This window comes from Anser anser (assembly GCF_964211835.1).
Source record: "Anser anser genome assembly, chromosome: 4".
Taxonomy (NCBI): domain Eukaryota; kingdom Metazoa; phylum Chordata; class Aves; order Anseriformes; family Anatidae; genus Anser; species Anser anser.
Genome location: NC_139724.1, coordinates 24,949,952 through 24,974,163, shown reverse-complemented (window position 1 = coordinate 24,974,163; position 24,212 = coordinate 24,949,952). Strand labels below are relative to the sequence as shown.

Genomic DNA, 24,212 nt, shown 5'->3' with positions numbered 1-24,212 from the left:
TTGAGAGGGATTCTGCTTTTTCTATTACCGAAATATGGTTAAATACTTTCTGCCTTTTTGCCCTCCCATTTTAAATTTCTTAAATAAAAAAGAAACTCCATAAATTACATATGTGTGCAAAGCTGGTTATTTGAAGAGGCTGTATCTATAAAATTCATTACATTTAAGTTAAGTCATCTAAAATAATTTTTTACCTCTCTAAGAAGAAGACAGAGTAACAAAAAAGTGCAGGGTAAGTGCAGTATCCAGACACTGCAATTTGCAGTGAAATAGAACATACAATTTGAAAATATTTTGTTGATAAAATCTGCTTGTAAAATCACTTGTCTTTTCCTCATCATATGACATCTATGCTCTATATTTGATCATGCAGTCTGGCTGGAAATTATGATTTTTTTGAGTCTGGTATGTAGAATTAGACAAGTTCTGAAATATATGGCTGGTGTCTATGTATCTATGAAGCCAAGATTTACAAAAGAAAAGTAGGAATGTACTACCATTCAGCTTTTCTTTCAACTCACAGCCTGGAAATATCAGCAGGATATCAGGGGATATCACTGCTGCTGCTGTCACCTGCCATAGAAAGCCTGCATCAGTTCTTGCTCAGGAAGGAAGGGACTTCACATAACTTGCTTAGAAACAAATCCCAGTGCAGGTGGGATTTGGCATAAGACTGATAATGAGTGCAGTAAAAGAGAGATGAAAATAAATTTGGAAAAGAGCATCTATTTTTGTCTTTTTTCTTTTTTCCCATCTTGATGAATCTACACTTGCAATTCCCTCAAAATGGAGGGCCAAGCTGCTGTTCAGAGAGACTCCCATAGTCTGGAGGAACAGCAACCTCATGAAATTCAGCAAGGACAAATGAACAGTCCTGCAACAAGGATGGAATAATCCCATGCATTGGTACAAGCTGGGCTCTGCAGGAAAGGCCTGGGAGCCTGACAGGCATTAAGTAGAATACAGGTCACTGATGCACTCGTGTGATGTGGAAAACTAGTTGTGTGCTGCACTGCATTAACAATGGCAGAGAAGGGAGAAGTAGAAACTAAGGAGAAGCTAATAGCAACCTAAATAGCAAGGACATCTAGATGTCACTGTTTCCAGGGCAGCTGATGAATTTTTATTCAATGAATCTTTAAGGTAGAATGTTTAAATTTTGATAAGTGAGGGGGTGAGAATCCAGGTCTGTTCCCTCAGGGAAAAATGCCCTGTTGGAGGCAAGTAATGCTGTTTTATATGTCTGGGGATGGTCACATCCTTAGTCTGCCACAAACTCTATATTTGTTTTTCAAAATGTATATTATTTCTCCTTTTTCAGTGAAGGAATGAGCAGCTTTGGAGATTTCTGTATTTCACAAGAAAAATTGTGTTTGGGCCATATATGTTAGGAGGCTGAATAGGGAATATGAAGTTAAGGAAGTGGGCATTTTATCAAGATTGCAGATTTACCATATTACGGAGACAGAGACATCAGAAGTGGTCAGTTACAGAAACTACCAGTTCTGCTGGTGACTGTAGCAGCCACAGCTCAGCTGAAAACACCAGGACTGCTGCATACAACACTTAGAGCCATATTGATGTTCATTCAAGTGCATGTGTGGGGTAATATCCATGATGTAGGAGTCAACTCAGGATTCAGAGTTTTTATTTTATTTTATTTTATTTTATTTTATTTTATTTTATTTTATTTTATTTTATTTTGTGTGCCTGCTAGCCAATGCTAATTATGTATGAATTTGTGACTTTGTATGTTTTTTTTTTTTTTTTTTTTTTTTTTTCCCTCTTAACCCACTGGTACCTGTGATTGAAATTAAAGCTGCATGCTGCATAAAAGCCCAGGGGAGCAATGCATGTGACACAGGAAGTGAAAGAAGACATAGTAAAGCAAGACCATCCTTGTAATGTGAAGAGTCACATGTTGTGACTTTTCTAGTTGTTATGCTTCTACTTCATTTCCCAAGTTTGTTATTGCAGATATGCCACTGGATGCAAAAGCAGATAAAAATGATCAAAAACGTTGTTGCGTCAACTCAAAACACAAGATTTGATGAGCCATTATGCTGTGCTGTTGCTGAAACTGTTATGTCCCTATATTTGGAAGGACTTTGGTTTCTAAGCGATGGTTACAGTAATCCACTTTAAATTGAGCATGAAACACTGATGAGGCATGCAGTGATGAGTTTCTACATACTGTCCTGAAGCTTCATGTTAATTCATTTCACAGAGACTTTTTTTTTCCTGTTTCACAGGATGTCTCAGAAAAGCCTTCCATCCTGTGTTGTAACTAAATTTAAACTGAAAACTGATATTTTGTCAAATTGCATATCAGCAGCAGTTGTTTAGCATTCTTCTAAGAGTCCTGTTTATTTAGTATGTTGTATTTTGCTCTGCCAAAGTTATTTCAGATTCGAACCTGTAATTTTGGTGCTGCAACCTAGAGCAGGTCTGTTGGCTGCTTCCCCTGCTTAAGACAAACCCTTCTGCCTAACAGCAAGTGACACCCAGCATTGCATTTCCCCCATGTGCCAGACATAGGTAAGTCCCACAGCCATACAATTGTCTTCTTTTAAAGTCTGTGGCCAGAAGTCCATAGTAAATATCTGCACCAAGGCCTCCAAGGTATTGGAAGTGGACTGACTTTTTAAAGACAAATGAAATGGCCCAATTATTTTTATTATTTTTAATAGAGACATAAATATTTTTTAAATACAGGAATTCCATCTTAATATCTTAATATGAGAGGGCACTTCTTTACTGTGAGGGTGGCAGAGCACTGGTACAGGTTGCTCAGAGAGGTTGTGGAGTATTCTACTCTGGAGATATTCAAAACCCGCCTGGATGCCATCTTGTGCAACGTGCTCTAGGTGATCCTGCTTGGCAGGGGGCTTGGACTAGATGATCTTCAGAGGTCCCTTCCAACCTTGGCCATTCTGTGATTCTGTGAACTTCAGCCATCTTTTCAGGGCTGTGAGCTGCATGTGCATTTTAGAACACCCGTTTGGCTGCAGAAATGCAGTTTGGCCAAGGCAATACGGAAATCTAACAGACTGATGATTGTCCATGCTGTACTCTAGAGTTATGCCAGTAAACCCTTTCTCCCACCTAAAAGTGACAGCAGTTCACAGGGATAAGTGAATGAAGTTGCCCGCAGGCACATTTTGGGAACCATGAGACCTTATCTGCAGTTAATAGCATCTGTTGTTTCCACTTCTCAGCTCAGTTTAGGGCCACAGTGAAAAAAATAAATAAGTGCAAGTTTATCGCGTGCAACCTAGTGTGTTGCATGCCTCGGCCCAGCATGTTTTCCTGCTTCTGCTTGGAAGAAAATGAATCCCATTTTAAACAGACAGGCATGAAACAAAGATTATGAAGAAGAAGGTAGTAGCTCACAAATATATATAAAAAAAGAAATTTCGGTCAAAAGTAAAGTTTTAAGCTCTGATGATTTTAATGATCATCAACATTTTAAAACAAGTTTCTATACAATATCAGATTAAGTCCCACAGTAATGTTTTAATTCCCGAGTTAGGTATTTTTGATGCATCACACAAGATGTTCAAATGAACTTTGGAAAAATGAGGAGAATACTTTCTACCATAGATTCTTGTTTGAAAACATCATTATACAATTTATAGAAATACAGTTATAAATACATGCTAAAATAGCACAAAAGCAAGAGAGACCTAAAATGAAGCAGATTTTGCCTATGTATCTAGAAGACAGAGTCACAGAAATAGTTTTCTTGTCTATCTTAGAAATTATGCTACAAAGAAAAGAATAATAATAATTTGAATATTATTATTAATAAAAGGATGTTTGAGTGGAAGAATTACCCTCCAATAGGATATGCTTCTCCATTTCTGGAAGCTCTTTAAGGATTAGACAGATATTAGTATTTGTATGGTAAAGCTGCGCATTACATATTTCTTACTTGTTTTAGAGAACACTTCAAACATCTGTATTAATATCTCCCCATTCCAAATTGAAATCATTAGAAAACTTTTTCCTCTCTTAGGGTGTCATGGCACCTGTGATATGCTCAGTGTTGAAAAGCACTTTTCCTTTACTTAGACTCTGCCAAGAAATTCTTTATGAAGGCCATCTGTTGAATTTTCTCCCCTCTGCCATTTTAGCAGAATCCAAATAAACCGTTTATTTAAAATGGTTAGATTTCACATTATGTTTAACCTATTAAGAATCATATTGGAGAACAGAAATTGAGAGACATATGGATGATTGAAAGAATCTTAATTTTTTGGATTTTTTTTCCTTGAGAAGATGGAAGCTATATTTTTGTAGCCTTTGCTATATGGTTTTGAAGATCTGTTGTGTTTGTGGTTTTCCAGTTATCACAACAGCTCTCTCTCTCTTTCTCTCTCTCTTTCTCTCTCTCTTTCTCTTTACAATTAGAAATAAAATGGCTATGTTAGTAGTGTTATTTTTTTTCCCTCCCAAATAATCCCAGTCCTGATGAGATAAACACCACATTACTATAAAGATTTGAAATCTTATAGGAAGATTTGGCCATGGGAAGGATCTTTTAGGAAGATTTGGATACATTGGCTATAGGAAGGCCATGTCTAGTTTGGACACCTAGCCATTGTACACTAAGGATTTCCATTAAGAACTAGGGCAAAGATAGGGCTTAGAAATACTGATAGAGTTTTTTTCAGATGGAGCCAGGCCATGCTTAGTACATAGCGTATGGACTTTGGATCTTGGCAGTGCTTCAGATCCTGCAGTGTGGATGCTGTCATGGCATCCACTGAAAAAAATTAAATTCCTGACTGAATTACTTCTGAATTTCTTCAAATATGTATTTTCTAAAGCTTACTGAAATACAAGTTTGTTCAGCCTTCAGGTACTTCCATTTCATTGTGTCAGTTATTTAAGACTACCTTGTCCTGAAAAATGCAACTGTATGTTTCAACCTTCTTGTGAGTTCAGTGAGAATATTAAAAAAGTAAATAAACTCTCCAAAATAACAGTAAATGTTAAATGGCTTTCCAATTTTAATCACTAATATTATTTCCTACCTGTATTATAATGCTTGGTGCAGTAACATAAATCCTTTTCTTCTTTCAAGAGAAACTGTGGCAGAGTGAGACCTTCTGCTACTTGAACTGCTCCCTTTTCTTGCCATTCAAAAATGAGATCATTCATTGTGTAACCAACTAAAAAAAAAAAAAAAAAAAAGAGCGCATAAACTCTAAGTCAGCTGCAAACTTTGAAAAGCAGGGATATACCAAATAGTGATGTCTTCAGTAAAAGCCATAAAAGGAGAAAATACGACAGATCTCCTTATACTTGTTAACCAAAAAGCATTATCTGCCATTCTAAATCATACTGAACTAGAAAAAAGCCAGTTTTATGGATCCTTTGTGAAATCTTAATAGTTAGGTAGTCTTCTAATGGAGTTAACAAAAGTATCAAAATGACCTAAACATACCCTCCCTTGCCTACGAAGGATAGCCCCATCACTCTCAGATCACCTTCTCCTCTTATATAGGGTGAAATGGTGGTTTGTCAGTTTTATGTATGGATTGATTTCAATCTGACTTAAAGTAGATACATATTCTTGAAAGGGAACAACGAGAATTTCTCCAGGAGTGAGATATTAATTGAATTGAAAAAAAATAGTTTTCTCTGAAACTGGTACAAAACAAGGAAAAGCTTGCAAGGAAGATTGTACCTTCTCTCTGTGTAGAAGTATGTTGTTATGTTGTATTCAGTTTTAATATTCAGATTCCTGCACTTACCCTTATCCCATGTATGTGTGATTAAATAAAACAGCAAAATCTCTAGTTGAAGGGGCAGACTTTTTAAAGGACAAGTAGTTTTTCCTTTTATTTCCATCTCTCAGCTAACATGTGCTTTGGATATCACTGGGGAAAACTGCTCTACTTCTTGTGAATATGTCATATATTATTTTTCCAGCATATCCCTGGCATTTTATTCCAAACTTTTTCTGGATAAATTGTCTAGTTGTGACAACTGAAAAAAAAAATTACTTCCTCTTCTCATTCAGGTTTCATTAAGATTTTCTCAGGATCTAATAGCTTTGGACAAAGTGCAATTTCAAGATTGAAATCTAAAACTAAATGGCTTCTATAGTTGAAATAGCTTGGACCACAAGGGTACACTTGACTCACATATAATAGCTTGAACCATAAGGAAAAGAATGGTGTCATTTTTACATTTAAATTATATAGCTTTCATCTGTCTATTTTGCTTCTTTGCAACATTTATTTTCTGCTTTAGTCCAAAGCTAATGACCTGTTAAGAATAACCCACAGATAACTGGAAATATCTTTTAACCTTTCAGTAACAATTCACTGTTTAAATACAGTGTTCAGAACATTCTAAGAGAAGCTGTCTGCCTGCAAATACTGAAATTTTGAGTTCCAGTGAGGGAAATAAAGTCTTTGATGTGCAGACATAAATTTTTCCCTTGTTGTATTCAGTGGCTTCATTACTTTTTGAATATATCTATAAATGTTATTCAGTCAAAATGCCCTGGCCTCACATCTGAAACACACTTTATCCTTTCTGATCTATGTTGAATGTATCCATAAATTAAGACTCAGTGACTATTAATTTAAAACTGTTTCCAATACTTTTAGATTCTTTCTGTTTCTTTTGGAGATTACCCTTATTCAAGATTTTCACAAGCACTCAGGATGACTGTTGGCTTACTCTCTTTGGTATTTTGTTGGGGCTAAATGAATATGCTAAAAACAAGACATATTCTTTTAAGTAAGTATTTCATTGAGGTCAGTCATTATGCAAGTGATTACAATCATATATTAAACGTGCAAGGAAGCACTGTTTTCCCCTGTTCTTGAATACATGACATCATATAAACTCAGTCTTAAAATTCACTATAAAATATCAGAAACTAGGAAAAAACAGAAATGTAGCTCTTATCAAACATTACATGTATTCACACAACAAGCAGTTGTGTGTAGTGAAGATTATCATTTGAAGCATGTAGAGTATGGCCAGAAGTGATATCCCCTGAGTAAAACTCATTGAATTGACAAGAAACAACTGCTGTGTCAAAATGCATGTCACTAAATCAGATTCATTCATCTCTAAAGTGTATTTTTAATTTTATCAACCCTGCCCATTAATGCTTCTATAGTTCAATATATTAAAAATAATAGTTTATGCAAACTGCTGATGTAGTAATCTGTTTTGTGTTTACACTTTAAATACCCAAATATATATTTAGCATTCAATAGTGTAATTCCATTTTTTTAAGTCAAGACCATATTGATCCAGTAAATGTGACTTAAAACATAGAAGAGCTTAATGGAGATGTGATTCCAAAGAAATTTAAAAGGGTATCATGTATATTTGATTTCCATTAGGTATGTTAAATTAAATGAACTCAGTCTCTATCAATTTTTGTCCCTTTATTAAATGTGAAAAAAATGGCCCAACCAAATGTGCCCATTGAATTAGGGAAATCTAAAGTTTTCTAACTCTCTTATAATTGGCAAAATAAGAAAACATGAATTATTTAAGCATATCAAACTATTTGATAACACTAATTTGTCTCTGAATTTTCTTTAGTGAGAGGTGTTAGCCAGGACAGGTATCCTTGATTTTCTAAAAGAAAATAATTTACTAGTTGGTACAATTCCAAAAAATTTGATGAACTCTTTCTTTTTTACATCTACCACATCATTCTTTCATGTTGTCACAACAAAAAGGAAGAAAGACTACAGTCGTAAATATCTTGTCACTTACAGATATATAGCAGAATCAGAGAATTTGTAAGAATGAAGTGCAAGACCATACTGCATCTAATGTCCTAGGCCAAAAATTTTCAGGGGGAATAGGGAACTGATAGAGCTAACTGAGCATTCTTAATATCCCAGACAAGGAAAATACTTTTGTTTCTTAATTACTTTTGTGAAGAAGACCTGCTACATAGTTTGTGCTCAGAATGCTGGTGGTATAGTGTGCACTGTGCATAAGGGGAAAAGCATATCTGTAAAACGTCTGTTTAAAAAAATCAGTGTTTACTGTACTGGGGTATATATGCTATTACAGTTTGATTCCATGTTATTATATAACATATATATATATATTATACATATATTAAGGTTGGTCTAGATCTTAGACATCTTTTGCAACCTGAAAGATGCTATGATTCAATGATATAAGCAACAAGCAAAACAAAAACAAAAACAAAAAACAAACAAAAACAAAACAAAAGAAAAACAAAACAAAACAAAAAAACAGATCTCCAGCATCTTAATTTTGTTGGCTCTGCTGATTAATGTAATTAATGTCTCTTATTGGAGTAGCTGGACTCCCAGCACCATGACAAGATATCATGGCAGATTTTGAAATTACCTTCAGGTTCAGTCTCAAGACAAGTAGAGACTTTTGATCTTGAGGTAAGGCACTAAAGTGCTTAGTGCCATCAAATGTGGGGGGACTGCATGCATGGCAAGTCACAGAAATGTAGGGAGCTTTGGTAATGAAAGTTTTGGAGTGTTATATTTTATGTTTAGGATCCCAGAATTGCCAGTCATAAATGTTCACAGTATTGAAATTATGTGAATAACTGAGGCCACCACCTGAGTTTGGCAGGGCTATGTGTATCATTCATGCATATGTATTTGCCAGACAGGCATACGTTTGCAAAATGGAAAACTGATTAGATGCTGTAATAAAGCAGTTCTCCACTTAGAATGCATTTACTTTACTCATCTAGGCAAAAAAATGTACACTCAGCCATCCACTGCTGATATGATTTTTACCAGAATAAAAAAGAAAATGAGTAAAGTAGTTTGCTGTTTGCATAAGATTAGCAGCTGCTTAGATGAGAAAATATGGATGAATGAAGTGAGTAATGGTGCTCTCCTTGTGCCAGGTTTATGCAGTACCATTTACACTGATAAAGCTTGTAATTAGAGCTGAGTGTTTCTGAGCCACAACTGCAATTAAATGACCTCAATGCAGTCATATCCAAGCACTAAGATTCAACAATGCAGATATCTTCTCTGTGTGATCTCAAGTTCTGCTTTGATACCATTGCTAGCAGAGGAAAGGACCTGTTAATTAATGCTTTTTGTCTACATCTTGTATGTATCTTAAGAGTGAAAACTAGGGCATTTTTGTGAGAATGCTAGGTTCTCTGCTAGCTTCTACATTTGGCAGCACTTGTGTACAGCTTGTTACATTACCTCTCAGTGAATTTTCTCTCTGGTCTAGTCTAGTCTAGTCTCTTTCTAGTCTCAGTGGATTTTCTCTCTAAAGATTGTCTCTTAAAAGTTGTCTCTTATAACTAGAAGACAGAGCATATTCAAAAAAAAAAGTACTATAGTGACCCACTGTGTTGACTGAGAGACTGGATAAGTAGAGTGCATTGACTTGGCAGGATGAAAATGTGTGGAAGAGTGGGAGTGTGAAAGAGAATCATGTGCAGTGAGAGAAGGTGAGATTTTACTTTTCAGTTGTGCCAGTTTGTATATAAGGGAAAGGACTAGAATGATAATGAAGAAAGCCTCTAAAAGCAAGTTAATCAAAGAATGAACAAAAAAATCCCATAGAAGTATATTACTAGTTTCTGTGTTAAAAGATTATGATGCAGATTATGTAAAAAAAGGCTATGACTACATTCAGTCATCTTCTGTATTGAGAAGACACAGTCAGATGAAACATCTGTAATGCAAAAGGGGATGGTAAATTGTTGGTAATAATATGACAAGCCTATCATCGCAGAAGGAGAAGGTTACTAGAGAGGGAAGTTTTCAGGAAAAGTTGAGAACTGTGTATATTCATGGCACTGTAGCCTCTCAGCAAACAGCTCTTCTTAAAGAGGCAACTCATTTTTAGGTGCCTGAAGTCATTCAAGGTAATTAGCTAGTAAAGCATGTACTGGCTGACTGAGACTTCCTCCTGAGAAGAATATGAAGAGCTGGCAAATTAAGTAGAACTTAGAACTTAGAATTAATTGGCACCGTAGAGGGTCTGAAACAATTAGGAAAGTTGGATTTGGCTTGCAGAAATTTTCTTTAGAAAATGTTCTGACACAAAGCTGGTGAAAAGTGTGAAAAACAAAACTAAAGTTCTGTGTGGTCATACTTGTGGAGCAAGGAGGTGGAAAAGAATGCAGGAAATGAAGACTGTGGTCAGGACTTGTGCCTGGAACGTTTGATGCAGGTGTTTGAATACCTGGACATCAAATGAAACAAAACTACAGTGATGGTCTGTTTAATTTATTTTTCTATCTAATCTATAAAAAACTCTTCAGCAGAAGATCAACAAGACAGATATACTAACTCTAGGCTTTAGACAGCACTAAAAATTGTCTAACTAGTTTGTAAATTTTCAGTATGTGCAATTAGATGTTTCAGGAAGTCTTCAAGGGAAAAAAACAATATGATCTTACTGAAATATTTCTATGTAGCAATGGCAATTTTACTATCTGGGGAAAACAAAAACAAAACAAACAAAAAAAACCACCCTACAACAAATTGTTCTCTTGGTCTTATTCATCTTTTCCAGAAAACCTTATCTTTTCAAAAATAGTATTAACAAGTTATTACCAACACCTATAAAGAATTCCTTGGAAGGAAATGTAGTTTGAGTCCTTCCTTCCTTCCTTCCCTCCTTCCTTCCTTCCTTCCTTCCTTCCTTCCTTCCTTCCTTCCTTCCTTCCTTCCTTCCTTCCTTCCTTCCTTCCTTCCTTCCTTCCTTCCTTCCTTCCTTCCCATTTTCTTTCCTTCCTTCCTTCCTTCCTTCCTTCCTTCCTTCCTTCCTTCCTTCCTTCCTTCCTTCCTTCCTTCCTTCCTTCCTTCCTTCCTTCCTTCCTTCCCATTTTCCTTCCTTCCTTCCTTCCTTCCTTCCTTCCTTCCTTCCTTCCTTCCTTCCTTCCTTCCTTCCTTCCTTCCTTCCTTCCTTCCTTCCTTCCCTCCTTCCTTCCTTCCTTCCTTCCTTCCTTCCTTCCTTCCTTCCTTCCTTCCTTCCTTCCTTCCCTCCTTCCTTCCCTCCTTCCTTCCCTCCTTCCCTCCTTCCCTCCTTCCTTCCCATTTTCCTTCCTTCCTTCCTTCCTTCCTTCCTTCCTTCCTTCCTTCCTTCCTTCCTTCCTTCCTTCCTTCCTTCCTTCCTTCCCATTTTCCTTCCTTCCCATTTTCCTTCCTTCCTTCCTTCCTTCCTTCCTTCCTTCCTTCCTTCCTTCCTTCCTTCCTTCCTTCCTTCCTTCCTTCCTTCCTTCCTTCCTTCCTTCCTTCCTTCCTTCCTTCCCATTTTCTTTCCTTCCTTCCTTCCTTCCTTCCTTCCTTCCTTCCTTCCTTCCTTCCTTCCTCACTATTATTGATCTTAAGAATATATATAACTTTTGCATCCATCCAATTTTGAAACTATAGGAACAAAACCCACCATAAATAATGTTCAATTCAACCTTCATCAATAGAACTATACAGCTCTATAGAACTTATTAGAATCAAGCTATTTATGTCAGCTGTATACATGTATGCTGAGAGTATGAAGATTTTATTTTAACTAATTCAATATCAGGGCATTAAAAGCCTATAGTCTCATAAACAAGACAGTGGACATCCAACAAGTTTGTCTTGAAGAATTATTGAAATGTCATGAAAGTATTAACATGTATTCTCCAGGCCATTCAAGGACTGTTCTAGTATGGAAAAATAAGGCTTGCTATTCAAGACAAGTAAGTCCCCTGAGTCCTCAAGTACTCTACATCTTTGAACCAGAACTGTCTTGGTAATTCCAACAGACCTCCTTTTTCATTCTGCTGACAGATTCTTATTTGATAAATTCTTTCATTTTAACCACCTTTAGAGTACCATTCCAAGCCATGAAGAATAAAATTTTTGAGGAAACCTCTGATCCACCTGAATATCAATATACCTGGTACTTTTCCTACACATTCTGTTCTACTCCAGAAAGGCTTTGCTTCTCTTGCTGCTCTTTTAAATACCTACAGCTGTATCAAAACCTAGCTCTTTTCCTCTTGTTCAGTAAACAAACACACGAATGGCATGAAACAGCCAAACTGAGTACCTAGTATCTAGCATTTTTGCACTAGAGAGTTTGGTTTGACTCGAGGTTTCATTTTTATGTTTCTCTTATCCGAGTGATTTGTCTAAATTCCATTCTCATTTTTTAATGTTTAGTAAGTACAAGTCCAAGACTAACATTGGATTTATTCAGCAAACAGACAGTTATTTAGGCATCCAGCTGAGGAAAGAAATACAATCATGTTGACTGGAGTGGTTTCAAAGTTTTTCTATTAGGCATCCCAGCAGAGTCTCTCCAGGACAGGCTGCCTGTGGATTGCTATGCAAAGAACATGGCAGAGAATTGTGGCCTAAATTCTAAGCAACATATCATGGGGAGGATTTGACAGGTCTAATGAGTCTGGCTGCAGTTTGGGGTTAGAATAAATTCTTCTAAAATGCATTACCCACTAAGAATATTAGCTTCAGAAATCAGCTGTTACATTTATTGACTAAATTTATGCTGAAGCACCAAGAAAGCAGGATTTTATTCTATGTACAGAAGTACAGTATGGAGCTGCTTTCCAAAGGGACTGCCCCTTGCATTGCCCTCTAAGTGAGGGGTCTGGAGTGCAAGTCTTATGAGGAGTGGCTGAGGGAACTGGGGTTGTTTAGTCTGGAGAAGAGAAGGCGCAGGAGAGACCTCTTTGCATTCTACAGCTTCCTGAAGGGAGGTTGTGATGAGGAGGGTTTCGGCCTCTTCTCTCAGATAACTAATGATAGGACTTGAGGAAATGGTCACAAGTTGCGCCTGGGGAGATTTAGATTAGATATCAGGAAAAACATTTTCTCTCAAAGAGTGGCCAGGCACTGGAATGGCCTGACCAGGGTGGTGGTGGAGTCACCATCCCTTGCGGTGTTCAAGAAGCAACTGGATAAGGTGCGATGAGATACGATTTAGTAGCTTAGTGGGTAGTATTGGTGATATGAGAACGGTTGGACTAGATGATCTTGAAGGTCCTTTCCAACCTTATGCTTCTGTTTCTGTGTTTCTAAATCACTCTGATGGATCTCTCCCTTTAGAGTGACAGGTTTATCCTTCTTGGCCTTTTGGAGAAGAGCAGCATTTCGGGTCCAGACCCCTCCCACTTCCCTCAAATCTAACATATGCTGATGCCTATAGATTTTCAGGTGTCACTTTTATATTAATTTCCCTGGGTTCAGCAGCAGTTGTACAGTTGCTACTGCTCTTTCATCCTATGTCGGTTGGGAACTGAGGAATACAGTTCTTTGTATCTGTGTGTGAGGTCTCACTTCAGATATATGCAATTGCTCAAGTCACCCTTCTGTAGAGTAGAAACCATGGGATGAGTTGTTGACAGCTTTTGTGCTACTGAAATGGGAAAGAGAGAAGTGATATGGTTTTTGCACTCAGGTATAGGCAAGCATTGACCTAGTGTGTCCATAATTACTCTCACTCAGGTACACGCCCTAGGTTCCCTGGCAGATGAGAAATACAGTCCAGGTCTGTTACCCATCTTCTGTGCTCTTGTGGGAAGGGAACACTGTGTGCATCATTTCCCATGATGCAGATCTGCCAGTTGCCTGCCTACAGATCTTTTCATTTCAACAATCTCTGTCCCTCCAATTTAGAGACTGGGAGGAAAGAAACTGTAATGTTCTGGTAATAGCATTATGTAGTATAGAGTGAATTTCCTCTAAAATCCAAAAGACGGAGATGATTGCTTAGAAAGACTAAAAAGCCCCCATAAATCAAAAGGGGGGGAAAAGGCCATTCTTTTATATATTAAAAGTAAAAGAGACAAAGCATCAAAACAAAATGATGAAGTAATCAGGAGCTTTTTCCCTTACATATGCTGCTGCTTTTCATAGTATATTTCTTCCTTTGTGATTGATTTAGTCTTTTAATGGTACTACTGTTAGAAAATTTAGGAATATTGAATTTCAGATAAAGTTGTAATTGTAATACAATATGTATATATATATAGTTGTAATATATGAATAAATGAATGCTATGAGATAAAAACAAAGCCTAAAAAGGGAGTGACAACAAGCTCTAGCACATGAAAGAAAAACATTTCTTTCCTGGGAGATAGGTCACAGAAATAAATATGTATCTAGTTGACATTTCTTTGTATCTTATTCAAGCAGAATAAAACTAAAATTATCTCACATGCCTATAGGCTGCCCCAGCATAAACCGTAGAAATGTAGAAGGGATTATTTATTATCTACATTTTCATTTGCTTCTTTTCAAAGACACAAAAGCAGCTCATTCTAGTTTCTCAGAAATAATTTGGTAAAGTAATTCCTTTTGAAATAGAAGACATTTCCACTTAAATACTGTTCAGCCACTTCATGATGTAAATGAAGGGGCAAATACATCTGCAAATATTGACCTTGGAAAAACCATTATGAGAGCTAGTTAAAATTAAAAATATCATTTGTGGAAAAAAGCTATACATGAATTTTCCACTTAGGGCTTTCTGTGCTGGAGCAACAGTATCAATATTGATGGAAAGTATCTAGTACTGAACAAAATTATTATTTTATAGCAGAGGTAAAACCTATGATTTGTCCTTTACAAGTAGTGGTCAGCTTTTCTTTGCAACCTTGAATGGTGGTAAGATGACAAAGAAAAGGTAAGTGATTTGTTAGAAACAATCCAATTTGCTTTATGTCACATGCAGGAGCATGACTTGTAAGACCAGACAGTTTAAAGAAACTCTGAAATTAATAGGCATTATAAATTCGTAATTTTACCAAGTCCTGCCCAAAGTTGCACATGTTGGAAAGGACAGTAATGATGTTCACTTTCAAAAGAAACATCTGGAAGCATGGCTGCTGCTGTTTTGCTCCTGTTACTATTTTAGTTTTTGCAAAACAGCCTGATGATCAGATCATTCACTCCAGACAAGAGAAGTGTGTTCTCGGTTTTGAAACCCACATCTTCTACTTCCCTGGACAGGGCATAAGCCTGTGTTTTGCATATGTGTTTTAAGCATATGTTTTGTCTTCCTGTTTAAGTTGTCTCACTCTGCACCAAAGAATGTAGGACAGAGCCACAGGAGAGTATGACACTGTGAAATCTAGAAAGGAGAGAAGTCTAGAAATCTAGAATGAGATTTTTGTATGGCTTTACACTCTCAGGGTTATTTCAGTTCTTTCCTCAGGAGATTTGATATGAAGCAGCATGAGAAATTGCTAAATGCACCCATCTTCCTAATTTTTTCTTCCTCTTTCAAAGAGGATTGGATGCCTGTTCTTAGCCAACTGCTCTGGAATGTGGGTGTTCATTTCATCCTTTTCTAAGTTTTGGAAATTGGTCAGAGTTCAGGCTCAAGTTTAGCATTTTTTAACTTAGCTACTCTCCTGCCCAGCATGAAGATATTTTTTGTAACTCCTCCAAGGTATTTGGTTCCCTTCCTGTACTTCCTGTATAGGGAAACCATTTTGGGGTAGATGACTTCCTTCTCTTAAAGGTCTTGGAGCTTGGAAGTTGTGTCATTGTGTCTACTTTCTTTGGATCTGTCCCAAAGCTATTTCTCTCAGTTTCAGGGAACTGTTGTCTTGTTCTTGCAATCCTAACAGGTTATTCTGCTAGCAGACACGTAGGTATAGTCAGAGCTCCCACATACTGCAAAATTTTCTGCCACAGGCCAGTTAATTTGGTCATAGTCCCTATTTTTCAATGTCTGGAGTTACAGGTAACAGGACAAGGTGATATGAAGGAAGTTTTATTACTTACAACTTCCTTTTGATATCAGATTTGAGCTTTCTCTGAAACTGGAAGATTTTGAATATCTCAAAATGAAGCATATATCTGTGTTTTGTTCAGCCCTTCTTTTGCAAGCATTGCCTCTCTGTACTATCTGAATGTGCAGCAGGGAATTTACTCCCACTGAACTAGATGATTAAAAACAAGACTTCAGTAAAAAATGTTCTGCTGGAAAACACTGTAGAACATCTACAGTGCTATTCAACTAATCAGTATTGCTTCCCTGTGGTACAGTTTGTGGGAATTATGAGCTCCTGCAACGTTTCTATAAAGGAAAACAAATGCCTGTTTCTTCAAGAATGCTCAGTTGTTATACAACCTGTCCTCACATGGACTGAAAGAAGGGAGTACAGCTGAGTTTTATGAAGTTGTTAAAGTAACAATTTTTAAACACATTTAAATATATATATATACACACTTTCTTCTTCAAATACTGTGATACCTTCTGTTCGAAGCATAATTATATAGAGTGAATATACCTGTCATTTCTATGTACTCTGATACAACCACCTCATATTAACCTCTTATTTAGTCGCATTATTAGTAGAATTAGCAGCTTGGATAGACCGTGGAGTTTTGCTTAAATGCTGAATATATAATATTGCCCTAAGTTCCTTGACATTTGCAACAAATAACCATTGCTCAATTGTTGTCAAGAAAATTTCTGCTGTCAGATCAGCCATTGTCCTCATATTGAAAGCCTGCTTTGTAATATCATCTGTCCATTGTAATGAGAGAGCTGACTTCATACCCACCCTGCAATTTTTTGTAAAAGCATACTATTACCCGTACAACAAACAGTTCTGACATACTGACTGATAAATAATTACTTCCCACTTCACTTAGATACTTAGAACACTTAGCGTTCCAACTAAAAAAAAAAAAAAGGAAAAAAGCAAGGCATACTTTAATCAAATTATGTATGTTGTGTTTTTGTTCTCTCTATATATAACAATAAATGTTATAATGTATTCCAAATAATCCAGTATGTTCTTTCTATATGCAGAAAATTCTTTTCTGAAATACTTTACTTGTTGGTCCTAAAACTATAAAACTAGATCTCACATAACAATGGGTCCTTAATATTTACCTGTTCTTCCTCCTGTCATTTATTTTCACAAACTCCAGAATATTTCAAAGAATGCTTTATTTTATTTCATTTATTTATTTTATTTTATTTTATTTTATTTTATTTTATTTTATTTTATTTTATTTTATTTTATTTTATTTTATTTTATTATTTTATTTTATTTTATTTTATTATTTTATTTTATTTTATTATTTTATTATTTATTTTATTTTATTTTATTTTATTTTATTTTATTATTTTATTTTATTTTTGTTTTATTTTATTTCATTTTATTTTATTTTTGTTCTTCACACCATTGGGAGGATCATTCTGCTAGGAACGTCTTCCAAACTCCTGTCATTTTAGGGGAAAAGGCATTTCATATCACAAGGAAAATAAAAATTTAATGCATATCTGTGCCTTCCTCCTCATACCTCCTTTTAGCTCAGATCCTAGCATCAGACAGAACATTTGACTTTGTCTTTTTTTCTGTGCGTGTGTGACTTGGAATGGCATAGCTGCTGTGCACTTTTCATCCTGTTTTCTTTTCTAAGGGGAATATCAATGTAGGTGGTAAGTAAAATATATGAGGGATTGAATTATCAAATACTAATTTTTTTTCACATGAAAAGTGTTCTTATTAATTGTAAGATAATTCTGCAAAGCCTGTCTTCTCTAATCTATTTTTTTACCTTCCCTTTGGTCTCCTCAGGATATTTGTATATAATGCAAAATAGGGCTTTATGAAGAGATTGTTTAAAACACATGGAGTTATATATATATGTATTTTTTTCCATTGAAATTCTGTTGTAACACCTGATTTAGGCAAACCATCAGTCCTTCCATGTTTTAGAAGACCACCAGGTCTTCTGTGTTTTGTTTGGTATTTTCAATGTTAACCTAACTGTGCTACTACATGTCACTTTAAGTCCCAGCAGTCTTCTGAAGATTCTAGAAGTTTTTCCAGTGCTATGGCTGGTGGTGATACCATGCTCACTTTTGATCTCTAGGTGGAATAAGAATAAGTATGGACTTATTCTTCCTCTTACCCCAAGGGCTCTGCAGCCCTTCCAAGATCTTCCACTGATCCAAGTTGCTGCTTCAGTTGAGGGGCTGAAGGCTGTGGAAGTGGCATACCCTGTGCAGCATCATGATTGCATGTATATATATTAAAAACTGTAGAAAGTGTACATGTGGTGTAACCTTCTACAGTTCTCCCTTGCAGTAAACTCTTTCCTTAATCCCTTCTAGGTCGATCAGATAAAAATTACCTAGCTATAGCATGTAGACATGTTGAAGAAGTGGGATAGGAATCTGAAGAGCAGGGACTTAATATAAATTATTGTTTCCACTTTTTAACTACACCAAGTTATTATGAATTTCAGGATATTCATGTAAATCACATAAAACACTTCCTTAAATTACTCTCATGTTTCCTTTATGCACTGCCATATTACAGTCTGTGTGTGTGTGTGAACACAAGGGAGACTTCATGGTGAATCACAATATGCATAAGTGTTGCATAAATGTAAATTCTGTCAGTGGGTACTTTAGTTTAGTAGTACCATTAAATTTACGTGAAACTGACAATCGTCAATAGAAGTGAGGATGAAAGGATCTCTTTCCTTGAAAAGTATCTATGTATCACAGATTAAAACAGGTGATTCAGTTTTGAAAGGTTGTTCTCCTTTCACCACTACAAGGAGTCTTCCTACCCCCCGCATAGTTATTGTAAACTCTAGAAAAGTATTTATAGGATAATACATTACTCAAACTTACAGCTTTCCAGCTGCATTATACATGTTTGCACATCCATTGGAAAATTTTTGAGATCCATTGGACAGGACAGTATTAAAGTCAATCTGAAAAAATAATAAATAATAAATTAAAAATATACCACGAAGATGCCATAGAATTGCACAGGAAGACTGCATCAGTGCATCAAAACATAGAAGTCATTAGAAATAGAAGAAAACAGTTTTTCATTAGAAAGCTCTCAAGAGGGATTTATATTAGCTGAACAAATTTTACTCTCTCGGTCCAGCATGACAACAAAGCAGAAAAAACAGAAAGACAGAACTTGTTACAGGCCTTCAGAAAAACACTATCCAGTAGGGTTGCCTAAGTTAGGTCTAGAGGAATGCAACAACAGCATGCTTTTTTGGTGCTACCATAGAATTATTGTACTGTTACATTATTTCAAATCCTTTGCATAAAATTTACCCAGATTTGCAAGAATTTTATAACAGATGTCAGCTGCAAATCATGCTGGTAAATAATTTATATGTTATTGTCCCAAAATAAGGTGCTTAAATTGTCAACACAAAGGCTTAAGATAACGTTTTATGATATTGGTGGTAGACTGAAATATGCCTGTAATTTTGAAACACAGCTTTTTCACGTTAGCCATGACATTTTCTGTGAAATGCTTTACAACCTATAGAAAAAAAAAGTATTTTTACATTTTATATCAAGAAAATAACTTATCTTTAAAGTGGTAATTCTCAGAGGAATGAGAAAGAAGAACATATGAGGTAAAGTCATGTATTTCCCCTCACTGGGCATGTCTAAGTATCCATTCAGGGTCATGACTGTACCTTTCTTCTTGCCAGAGAACAGCTTGCAGGAAAATTTTGCCCCACATTCATTTATCAGTACAGTAGGTAGTATACTCCCTGGTGGACTTGATTTTGGCTCCTTACATATGAGGCTTTCCTAAAATGGTAGTGCTCTAATTCTTTTCTCTTAAACCTGAATGGCCTGGTTTTAGCATTGAGAGCTAGATGGAAGTGGGCATTAGGTGGCAAGTATAGCTGTCTATTTCTCTCTCACTGCATTTTTTTCCTTCTATGAAGCTTTTTCTGCTTCTTTGTTGCTATAACTTTTGTTCATCCTGCCAGTGACAGAGCTAGAGGGGGAGAGTCAGAGGAGGGAACCCAAACCCTGGCCTTATTTCCATGCTGTTAAAAAGAGTTCCAAATGTAAAATCAGACAGGTAAGCTACTGACACAGCAAGCCATTCCAGAGAAGAGGAACCTGGGCTCTGTACAAAAAGCAGATTTAGGAATTTTTATTTTTCTTTTCTTTCAATATCAGCTCTTTAGGAATTATCAGGTCTCCCCTAATCAAAAGCTTAACTGACTCAAATTCACATAATTCCTGCTTCAGGAATTGCAATAGTTCTTAATTAAATCATAGCAACATAAACATTCTGTCTCCACAAGAATCTGGCATCTGCTAGCTTCACAGTCAATGTTTGCTTTTATAATTGGAATATTATAATGGTTTTGTCCCCATTTCATGAGACTGTGAACTTGGTCAGAATTCTATTGAAGTTGCTATCCAAACTTGCTTCAGTTGAGTGCTTGTGACTGTACTCTATGTGGTGTGTGTATTTGGAGGGAGTAGGACAAGGAGGAAGAGCCTAGCCACTGATAAATTTATGCAAGTCACAAACATTTTTTGTCCTGTTGTACAAATTGTTTTGCAGACTCCTGATGTCTCTTCAAAAAAAAGTTCAATTACCCATTACTGCAATATCATAAATCATAGCAAAATGCTAAGTGGAAAAGAGAGATATTTATTTCAAAAATTGTAACATTTTGTTCAAGTTGGTCACTGTATTAATGCAAAATCTGTATCATGACTATAGGCCTTAGTATACCTGTATTGAATGCATCTCTCATTAGATCACATTTTTGAAGTTATTTGTAAGAATGATGTTAAAACTGTTACAGCCTACTGATATCTATATTAATAAAAGGAAAGGGGGGAGAAAAGGATTAGAACTGTTTTTTATCAATACTTAGATGTGATTGCTGCTTACAGCTTCTTAAAACTTTTCAAAAGTTTACTTTCCACTTTCCTCTCCGCCTCCAGAAGTATGTGAACTATTCTTTAAATCTCATGCTTCCTCAAACAGGTCATGTTTCCACATCGGAGTGCAACTGCAATATCCAAAAAGGTGAAAAATAAATTGGATTCTTATGACATTCAAGGGTACAGCATATGAAACTCATACACAGGCCAGGTCAATTATAATACTCCAGGTATATTTGCTTTGTGCAAGTGTCCGAGCTCTGTATCTGTACTTTAAAATGGGAATGATAATTTTCTTATTTATTGATAATTTTCTTATTTATATGATAATTTTTCTTATTTTATTCTTATTTTACTAAGTACATATCTAATGAAGGATCACTTTGGCATTTAAAATAATTAATAATGATGATGACATTCAGTATTCAAAATTCAATTTACTTTAGTAATAATTCTGTGTGCCTAGAAACTGAAAATGTCTGTTAACAATTCTAAGATACACTTTTGAGCTTCTACCTGAAAAAAATCCCTTGATTAGAGACTCACCTGATGGAATAAAGTACATTTCCATTTTTGAAAATTCTCAGCAACTTATTATCTGTTGTAACTTCATGAAAGTTGGCACCTTTTTCATTAGCAAAGAACAAATCAGGTTTCCAAATTGAATCCAACATGGATGGATCTAAGTCTAAAGAGTCATCTGGATATTCACTGTATGCAAGTCGTGGATCATTCCAATTCTGGCGGAGAAAGATGTTCACTCGGTAATCCTGAATGAAAGAGAAAACACGCAAAGCTTTATCAAGCGTAGGGATTTAGCTTTTATTTCATTTCTTAGCCATGTAATCCCCTGTCCATCTGTGTATGACAAAAGAATTACTTAGCTGAATGCCAGCATGATACCTATTTGTATTAGTGGGGACACAGTGGATAAGAATAATTTCAGGACAATTGAAAAAATCCCAAGATAAGGAAATCCAACCTCTGCATACAGTCCATATAGCTCCATATAACTCTATTCCTACAGTAGCACGGTCTTGAGATAGAAATCAGAGAAACATACAGAGTTTTATGACATTACCTTTTTCTGCTCAACTTCCCTCTCTGAGGCAGTGAAAGTCTGTCCTGCTGTAAGGGAACCTCAGTTCACTTCTTTCTTCTCTCTCTAATCCTTACATATTTTAGACATACCACTTAGTCTTTCTGTGCTTCAGTTCCCTATTGAAAAATTCTGTAAGTACTATTTTGTCATACAGCTGTATGAGAAGGACACACTTGTTCCTCCTCTGTTTGAATCTGGTACAGATTTTGTAACTGCTTATGATACATTAGCTTAGGTACAAGTGTAGTCACCTTTATTGCCACAGTCAATCCTATTTTAATTAAGGGTGTTTTTATCAAAAAGATGAGCAGAGTGCTTTAAACTTCTGTAAGTCACAGGGAGTTGTATACACTCTCTGTCAAAGATGATGTATTTCTGTCTGGACACATTATTAAAAATTTACCATTCCAAAAGATAAAAATATTTGTTTGGGAGAAAATGAATATTAGCATATAATTAAATTACATCAAGAACAGACAGAATTGAGATGCTGTGCATAAGATCATAGAGCCTATGCTTTTAATGGTCATACTATGATTTTCCTCCTTATTTGCACTACTGCATTAGTGAAATAGGATGAAAATAAAATATAAACTAAGACCTTCTTAGGTGCAGAGGATAAATGGGAGCTGGCTCTCAGAGCTATTTTGACAAAAACAAAACAAAACAAAACAAAAACAAAACTTTTAAAAGGGAACATTTTGAGGCAGAATCAGAAATGAGGAAGTATTCTGGACTGAGCAATTCAATTTGGCCAATAACAACAGGTAACAGGTATTAGTAGTTAGAGTAACTAGTAACCCCATTTGTGTAAGTAGGGTATCACTGAAATTCCAGTATGGTATAATTATTTTGTCTTAAAACTTGGAATAAGTTTCTCACAGCTGGGAGATTTATGCCAACAGACATAATGAAGGACAACAGGTACCTCAATATACAGCATGTGCTCTTGGGGAATTGTTCTTTATATCTTCAGCATCCTGCTGTTGTGGTCAGTTTAATTATTCAGCTTGAATAAGGATAGCCAAATATGCTAATAACATGTTTACCAAGAATTTGTTGCTTGATAATGAGATAATACTGCATATCATATAGAGAAATTCCCAGTAGAGAATTTTATATTCATATATTCTTATAAATAACGTCAAAGCCAGTAATTAGAAAACCACACCTAGAGAATGAAATTCATTGAGATTATTGTTTTCAGCAGATATGGAAAAGATTTTTTAAACAGTTTATAATTGTTATTGTTGTTATTATTAGTATTTGGTTAATTCATTTTAATCCCCCTTTCAGAAAGGGACTGAAAGAAATTTTGCTTCTCAAGAGCCATGAAAAATCCCTAAAAGAAGCTATTGGTATTTTTCTTAATATGCACTATGGCATGATGAGAGAGATTTTTACTTTGCAGATATAGAAGTAAGCTTCTCTTTGCTCTCTTAGCTCTAAACCTGGGCTACTGGGTGTGAGCACTGCAGCTTTTAGGAAGACTTCATCTGCACTTCAGCCAAACCCAGCATGTACTTTTTAATGTATACAACCTGAAATAGTTTGCAGGTTATTTTACTTTTCTTTCTTGAGCATAATTGACTAATGAATAATATTATTTATACAGTAAGGAGTCTCTCATAAGTGTAATACAGGTCGATGTAAATGCATAGCAGGAAGTTGAAATGAAAGTGGAAAATGGAGGAAGACAAATGGATGAATTTCCTTTAAGTCACCTTAAGCTATTCTATATTTCAATTTGCCTAAACTGAGTCAAAGTATATGGGTTTAAATTGCTTCTAACTCTTAGGATGAAAAAAAAAAATCCCAGTTAAATTGTACTGAAGCAATTTTTCATTATTCTCTCACCTAAGAAGTCTGACTTAAAATGGCTCTCAATATTCATTACAAAAAAAAATAAAAATAAAAAATCCTAATCTGTAAAAGGAAAGAGATACACATTCATTGACTCAGCTTATAATTACACCTTGTGAGCTCAAGGTTTACCTGCTTTAAACAAGTAGGATGTTTTGATGCCAATATGGGGAACAGAATTAAACTGACAGAACTGATTTGTTTTCCTACAAGAGGATTACTATACCTGCGTGCTACTTGCCCAGACTCAGCTAACTCAGATCTGTGCTGGGAAGGTTCCTCTGCAGGGACAGAAAAATCATCATTTAAGCTGTGGCAGCATCCATAGGCACTACAACAACCTCAAGCTGCTATCGTATACACAGCTGCTGTGCTCTGCTTCTGCAGAATGAGGCTGATTTATGGGTCTACACTTGTTCCACTGTCATTCAAAACTCTTAATCACAGAGTGAACTTTCTTAGGGGGTCAGGATTCAATAAAATCAGCATTGGGGCATGGTGAACTTCAATTCAAGTCCAATAAAAACCTGCCTGGAAAAATACTTGAGGAGTTTCTAGTGAAATCATGAAAGTC

General features: G+C 35.8%; 1 protein-coding gene and 1 long non-coding RNA gene across 5 annotated transcripts in view; one reads left to right on the top strand and one right to left on the bottom strand.

Moving 5' to 3' along the window:
- Positions 1 to 24,212, bottom strand: part of GLRA3 (glycine receptor alpha 3) — a 99,543-nt gene that overhangs the window by 22,089 nt on the left and 53,242 nt on the right. For all 3 annotated transcript variants that reach the window (XM_083835373.1, XM_083835372.1, XM_083835371.1), the window contains 3 exons: positions 21,220 to 21,443; positions 18,634 to 18,716; positions 5,040 to 5,177 (listed from right to left, as the gene is read on the bottom strand). In XM_083835373.1, coding sequence (XP_083691499.1) covers positions 5,040 to 5,177; positions 18,634 to 18,716; positions 21,220 to 21,443 — 445 coding nt within the window. The remainder of the gene's footprint in view (positions 1 to 5,039; positions 5,178 to 18,633; positions 18,717 to 21,219; positions 21,444 to 24,212) is intronic.
- The window catches only part of LOC310899218, a 61,896-nt gene that overhangs the window by 22,129 nt on the left and 15,555 nt on the right, over positions 1 to 24,212 (top strand). The gene's annotated exons all lie outside the window — the stretch shown is intronic.